Source organism: Chiroxiphia lanceolata, chromosome 10 (genome assembly GCF_009829145.1).
Source record: "Chiroxiphia lanceolata isolate bChiLan1 chromosome 10, bChiLan1.pri, whole genome shotgun sequence".
In the NCBI taxonomy this organism is placed as follows: Eukaryota; Metazoa; Chordata; class Aves; order Passeriformes; family Pipridae; genus Chiroxiphia; species Chiroxiphia lanceolata.
Genome location: NC_045646.1, coordinates 22,998,560 through 23,005,551, shown reverse-complemented (window position 1 = coordinate 23,005,551; position 6,992 = coordinate 22,998,560). Strand labels below are relative to the sequence as shown.

The 6,992-nt window shown below is 46.2% G+C and overlaps 1 protein-coding gene across 2 annotated transcripts in view; it reads right to left on the bottom strand.

The window, feature by feature from the left end:
* The window catches only part of INPP5D (inositol polyphosphate-5-phosphatase D), a 52,862-nt gene that overhangs the window by 6,664 nt on the left and 39,206 nt on the right, over positions 1-6,992 (bottom strand). For both annotated transcript variants that reach the window (XM_032698229.1, XM_032698230.1), the window contains 9 exons: positions 6,543-6,639; positions 5,325-5,463; positions 4,569-4,677; positions 4,327-4,415; positions 4,009-4,090; positions 2,766-2,855; positions 2,513-2,626; positions 1,318-1,400; positions 214-301 (listed from right to left, as the gene is read on the bottom strand). In XM_032698229.1, the coding sequence (XP_032554120.1) occupies positions 214-301; positions 1,318-1,400; positions 2,513-2,626; positions 2,766-2,855; positions 4,009-4,090; positions 4,327-4,415; positions 4,569-4,677; positions 5,325-5,463; positions 6,543-6,639 (891 nt within the window). The remainder of the gene's footprint in view (positions 1-213; positions 302-1,317; positions 1,401-2,512; positions 2,627-2,765; positions 2,856-4,008; positions 4,091-4,326; positions 4,416-4,568; positions 4,678-5,324; positions 5,464-6,542; positions 6,640-6,992) is intronic.

The following is a 6,992-nucleotide window of genomic DNA, read 5'->3' as shown; positions in this document are numbered from 1 at the left end:
TCGCACAGGTTGTTGCTTTATATTTCTCTAATCATAATTACCTCACAAACTATTGTCCACAGTGTATTTTTGTGTATGTTGAATTCTAAGTCAGAAGTCAGAGTATCATAGATGTTCTGTAAGAGTTACTTCTGTTCTCTCCCACTCTTTCAGTGGTTTGGAAGAATCTAAGTAGATTTTGACTCATCCAGAACTTTAGAGCTAATCACTTACCGTAAGATTCATCACTGTCTGATGACTTAATGCTGATCAGGATGTGTTGATCCAGTAGGTATTCCGGGTCTGAAATAATTGGGGTCAGCTGCAAAGACAAGTTAAGGTGGGTCAGTACAGTAGATGGGCTACAGGAGCACAGTTCTCCCCGTGCCTCAGTCCCAAATGAGGACAAAGCTGCTGGATAAACCCTTGAGGATATCATGTCATCTCCAGGATCAGCCTCTTTGCTGGTGTTTGGACATCTATGGGAGAAGGCTGCACACTCTTGCTCCCAGCACAGCAGATGGGATGCTGCAAATCTAACACTCATGGGATGAACTGCAGTTTTCTCATGCAGTGCAGGCCTGAAAATTGCTCAGGGAAGAAGGGATCTGGACTCTGATTACAGTCTGTTGCCAAAAATCTGTTTGGCTGTTGTTACAATCACTTATTGAAGAGCTTTTCCCTAAGCTCTCAGTGTAATGCACTGTTTCCAAAATCAGCACATTTTCTTTTGGGGCTATTTAGAAGGGTACTGAAAGGAACATTTACTCCAAATCCAGGAGCTCCTGTAGTTCTTCCAGCTCCCACCATGCCAAGAAATGGAGACTAGCTCTGATCTCAAGGACAGGACTTGTGTCTGACACTGACACACAGAACACTGCTTCTGGCCATCAATGCTCTTTTTAACATAGGTAAAAAGTACATAATCAAGTCTTCTAAAAAATACCAAGAGAAAACTTTGTCTGACCAGACAAAAAACTCCAGGGCAGAGCTATCCATGTTTTATTTTCCATCTAAAACTAAAAAAAAAAAAAAAAAAAAAAGGTCCTACTTAAAACACTTGTCAGCATAGATACATTCAATAAACAGGTGAGAAAAAAGTCATGTTCCTGAATGGCATAATCACGCCAGCAAAATTCCTGATAGAGATGTTAAGTCCTTTCCTGCTTATAACATGCTCTGTTTAGCTTAAGCCCATTCTGCATTCTTACAGTCTCTTTGAGTCTAAACAAGACCACAACCATGTTCCTGCACAAAATGTTTATATATATGTTGCTTATGGGATGAAGGTGGAAGGCTTCTCTTCCCTATGGATATGGAAGCATAGTCCCAGTCTACCTTTGGAAGTGCATTGACGAACTTTACCACAAGCTCCCCTTCACTCCCATCCTCATTTTCTCCTTCCTGGCTCTTTACAAAACCTGCAAAGGGACAAGAAAGGAGTTTACCAGAAGAGAGACAGCAAGAATGGGGCTACAAATCCTTTTCACATGCCACGCTCCAAAAGGCCTACAATTATTTTCCCACTTGGACACAGATTTTAAAATTATTAAGAAGCTTAAAGCCTTAGCTTCGGGTGAATGTTTACACAGTAAATTTACAAGTGATTTCACTGGAGCATTGTTAAATGGTTTAATTTTACAGTTAAACTTGGCACTGAACAGCTCAGTGCATACATGGACTGGAGGATAAGAACATGACAGCTCTTCCTACGCCACTCAAGATAGCACACTTTTGAAATTCTAATTTAAGATTCGTAATACACTGTTTCCATAGAAATTTATGCAAATTTTGATACAGCCAAAAAATAATCTTTTATGGAACTGTCTCTTCCACCGCGCTCTGACATGCGATAATGTGATGAAGCAAACACCACAGCACACTGTCCCACTTACAGAAGCAGCCCTGGGATGGGGAACGGTTTAAAAAACCCCAGCAAGGGCAGGGAGGCTCGTGTTACACAAACAGCTGAGACTCAGCCCCGCAGCACAGGGCCAGGGAGGGAAACCTGCAGCACTGGGAGGACACAGTCCCACTTACACAGTCAAATCACTTGCTTTCCTTTCACTTTTAGCTGATGCTCTGACTTATTCTTTGTTAAACCAGGGTAATTCAATTATTTAAAATCATCTTTATTAGCATAATGCAGGTGCGTTATTTTGGAAGCACCTGATTTTGCAGCAGGCACAATCAGACATTTAATCAATCACGTTTTCTAAGTAGAGATTTTCTATGTGATGAGCAAGAACAGCACGTGTCTCTCTTCAAGAAGGAAACGATCAGATTGCCAAAGAAGACGGAAGAATTGGTGAAAGGCAATTGGATTACAGCTCCCTTGGCTGTGGGGTTTGGACTGTATGGCTGACAGTATGGGCTGACTTGTAAACTACAACAAATCTTTAGGACACTCTTTTTTTGCATTGGAACAAGTGATCCACACAGCTATTTTTTTAGATCAAAGCAAGAAGAAGGGGAACTAATCCAAACAAGCAGAAAACTTTGACAGAAGTAATAAGGATGGGCAAAGCCATACTTTCTAAGCAGCTAGAATGAAACTCGATGTAGAACTTGGTCTGGGACTTGGTCTTCAGAGTGGCGCAGCAGTGCAGGAACTCTATCTCCCCTTGGGAATCTGTGTACTTGGAGTCTAGGAAAGAGGAAGGAGATGAAGAGAGGGCATTTTAAAGTGGACTCTTTAATACTCATCTTTTTCTTTCTGCATATACAAAGCACTACATTTTGTATCCCAAGGTGAAGATGGCACACTGGCACCCAACCTGACTGACCGTTCTTGGAGACAAACTGTGAGGTAACTCCCACTTCAAAGGTGGCAAAGACAGGACTGTGGTCACTGGTCATGATGTCAGTGGTGCAGCCTGCCAGCGAGAAAGGGAGGATAGTTACTGCCCTGCTCCAGGGAGAAGATCTCTGCCACAGAAATACTGGGTGGGAATCTTCCAGAAAACCTCACGGTCACTGTGGTAACTGTCTCTAGTCAAAGGTATTTCTTTACATAATCCCATGTCAGTATGCAGGAAGGTAACTCTTCTGTCAGAACACAGAAAGATTTGATTAATGGACCCAATTTTACCGTATCATTTTGCAAGCAACCGTCAGTGGTGGATTCCCCCAGCACAAAAATCCTTTGCAGGCTTCCCAGTTGCCTCTGCAACAGGCACAGCTAATGAAAGCTCTAATGTGGCAGGAAACTACACAAGAATACGCTGGTGCTACTTCAGTGCTACAGAGCAACTCCTGGCCTAAGTTAACAGTGAGTGAGCAGGGCCTGATTTGCCCTAAGCACACACTGAGGTCCAGCAAGCCCAGTCTTTCTACAGGTGCATATTTGACCACACACCCCAGCATCACAGGCTCGGTGATCAGATCAGTCCACCTGATCCCCTGAGAGAGCCCTCTTCTCAATCCCATGAATAGGAAACCATCAACATCATACTCAGATGCTCAGTCCTACATATAGCCACTGACATTTCAGCAACTGGTATCTGAGTCTTTTTTTAAACAGGTCTTGTGGGCTTTCTCTCTTCCCTGCACTGCATTTCTGTGATGCTTCTCAGCAGGAAAGGGAACAGGCTCTTGGTACCACACAGTCCTTCTGGCATATGATTTGATAGAAGAAAGAGGTTTGCAGCTCCAGCCTCTGCAGACTGGACTGTGCACACAGGGTCTGCCCTGCTGGCACCACCAAGTGAGGAGTTCCTGGTGGTAACCGCACAGGAAAAGTGGTGGTTGTTGCCAAGAAATATTTGGTGTAAAGTGATCCTACAGCATGGCCTAGAGCTGGACAGCTGCAGCTGTTCGAGTGGTGTTCTGCACGTAAAAGAATAACAGAATTAATTCTCAACCCTGGAAGGTTACAGGCAGAGAGATTTGGCTCTCCACTGCCTGGTTTAACATCAGGTCCCTCTATGCTGAGTGCCTGGCAGTGCAGGGAGATCCTGCAGACTCTGCTCTGAATCATTTCCGTTTCAGACTGATTGCCTTGCTATCTGCAATCTGTTATCTACCCACCATAGGACTGACACACAACGTGCACCATGGGGTAGGATTTCCAGAGCACTCGATCACACCAGGATGGCAAATTGTACTTCATCTGCAAGAAAACCGAAATGATGTCAAGAAGAAGGGAAAGGACTAGTTCACAAAAGGACAGGAAATTCACTCCCCCAAGCACCATATATTTGTGTCAAGTCTGTTTGTTTGTATTGACTCCTTTCGAGATGTTACAAGGGCAGGAAATGCAGAGATTGGTTTAGGAAATTTTCTTCTGTAGGAGGTACTTTCCCTGCTCTGCTGTGTACCTCAGAAGGGAACTCAGGTTTCACCTACCCCTGTAGCCTTTTGCTTGGTGTAAGCGTACTTCTCCCGGCTGCCTCTCTCAAAGCGGTAGGTTGGAGCAAATGTGATTTCTTCTTCCTCTGGAACAGGGAGAGCTCTGTCACAGCCTGGCCCGTGGGCAACCCTCCTCTGGACAGGACAGCCACTGCCGCCGTGCACCCGCCCCACAGCAGGGCTGGCACAGAGAGTTGGTGGGAGTGGGAGAGAACCTGCCAGCAAAGCCAAAACCTCACCGAACTGCAGGAACACCTTTTGGTCTTTCCTCTCAAGGAGAAGCTGGTCGAAAGCCAGCAGCTCCGGATACTGCTGCTGCCTGATCTTCTGGATAATATTCTCTGCTTCCTGCCAACAGGGAAACAGCAGAGCTGCAGATGATGCAAAACCTTCTTATAAATACTCCCTTCTCTGGTGAACTGGCAAATGCTCCTGAACTGTTTCACAGAGCTGTACCCCTGCCACCTCCCCACCTTTCCCTTCATGGAGAGGCCTCACTCTTTGCTGCATGGATGAACATTTGTCTATCAAAACAGGCATCAAAATGCCCACACATCCCCTGCATAAGCACACACACAACCACATGCACATCAACACCAGGCTTGCTGTTATCTCCCACCTACTGAAACGGATCCAGTATTTATGATGTCTTGCCTGTTCCTGAAGGCCTGTTCTGAGCCATTCCAAGCTCATCAAACAGAGCAGAAAGGCAGATGCTTGTTCACAGTGGGAAGGGAAGTTGGGAGGTCTGGGGAAGCGAGGCTGCCTGAAGCAGCAAAGTGTGCCAGATGGCATTCCTGGGTCCATTAATCCTTGGAGAGGGCAAAGGGGATTTCCTTACTTTCCCTCAACTGGCACCACACTCATGCCCTGGGGGTATGAATCTGTCCCTTCTGTCTCCTCTCTTTTTGCCATGTTGCCCTAGGCTGGACAACGACAGAGCCGCTCTGGCAGCACAGGGAGCTGCCCCTGCAGGGATCACAGCCCTCCCTCACCGCCGGGGGCTGCTCCACGCGGTAGTTCAGGTCCCCCAGCCAGAACAGGTGAGTGAAGCGATGAGTGATGTTGAACGGACTCAGTTTCTTGTCTCCCAGTGTCAGGAAGCGCAGGATGTTCGTGTAGTTCTGGTTGCGTCTGTCAAGACAAGGAACATCTGCCTGACACACTAAATTGCCATGCAGTTCCCAAGTGCCTGGGTTGGCAGGGGCTGCTGCTTTCCCAGGCAGGAACCGATCCGGCTCGACAGCTCGAGAGGAGCACGTCAGAAACAGAACTTGCCACCCCAGCCACGTGCTGCTCCTCAGACCAGGGAATGTGCTCCTAAAGCCACTTTTTCTGCCTCCCAGGGCTCTCCCTTTCCATGTCCTAGAAACCCAGCATTAGATGGTTGCCTTCAGATTTCACCTGCAAATGAATAACTAGATTTTGGCAGTTATTGCAGACCCTGGAGAACTCTTCCATAAGAGTTAACTTCATCAGTGGCAAAGACCCTGTGCAGAAATCCCACACCATCTGTGTTCTGCACTGGGCAAGATGGCAAAGCCAATATCTTCATTTCAAGCCCTCTTTGCTTTCAAAACCAGTCCTTCCAACAGCTCTGGCTCCTCCCGGTGTGGGCACAGGTCTCCCACTGGGGTCAGGAGCTTTGCCTTCCAGTCCTGTGCAGAACCTGCCTAGAGCAGAAACACTCCTTTCACAGCTGGGTATAGAGAATCAGCCACCATGGAGATATTCCTGTGCTACACACGCCTCCCTCTCAGCATTCCTGACAGCTCTGCCTGGCAGGACCTTTCTCAGCTGTTCCCCAGGGCACAGCACAGCTCCTGTGCTCACAGCACTGCCCACAGTGAGGAGGCAGACAGTCCCCTTCAGTACATTATTCTGGGATGGGAGAAACCTTCCCACATCTCTCCAAGACATCATAGATCTGGGAACTGTTTTCCTTGTTCACTGGGCTTGCATAGCAGGTCACACAAGTGTTGTGTGAGACATTTACACTCAGCTCTGAAATCATTTTGCTGGCTGTTTTCCCTGCACCCATGGCCACATAGCAGAAGTCCCTTGTTCAAATGCCTTCCCAGGAGACATTAACAATTCTTTTATGGTCAGGAAGACATGTTTGTGTCTGTCTAGTGAGCCCCCCTTCCAAACACGGCCCAGAGAATTTCACCCTGGGTCAACAGCCATTTTTTAAAGGGGAGGACGTATCTTACCTGTGTTTCTTTTCACTTCCCGAAGTCAAATGGCTGTTAACAAACCCAAAGGAGGTTCCATTAAACATGAATGACACCCCCACCGCTCCTTTATTACCTGGAAAAAGATAAGCCAAAAATGTCAAGAAATCAATCCACCTCCAGGCTGAGTCTAGCAAAGATAATAAGGCACCAAGCATGTCTTAAGTGAAGTGGAGGATGGAGAAGAGAAATAACTTGACTTAATCAGCACAGAAAGAATTAGTCCATGCAGAGAAAGAATTAGTACATGCAGCACAGATTGTGGCAACAAATTTATTAAGGATGATAAAAAAACTTAGTTGAAAGAAAAGAAGTGCATTTTCCCAAGTGAAACCCAAGAAAGAGCAACCCAATAGCCAGTCAAAAGTGTTTGCTGGGAATATAAATATATATGTGTGTGCTATGTACACACACAAATAGATTTCCTCT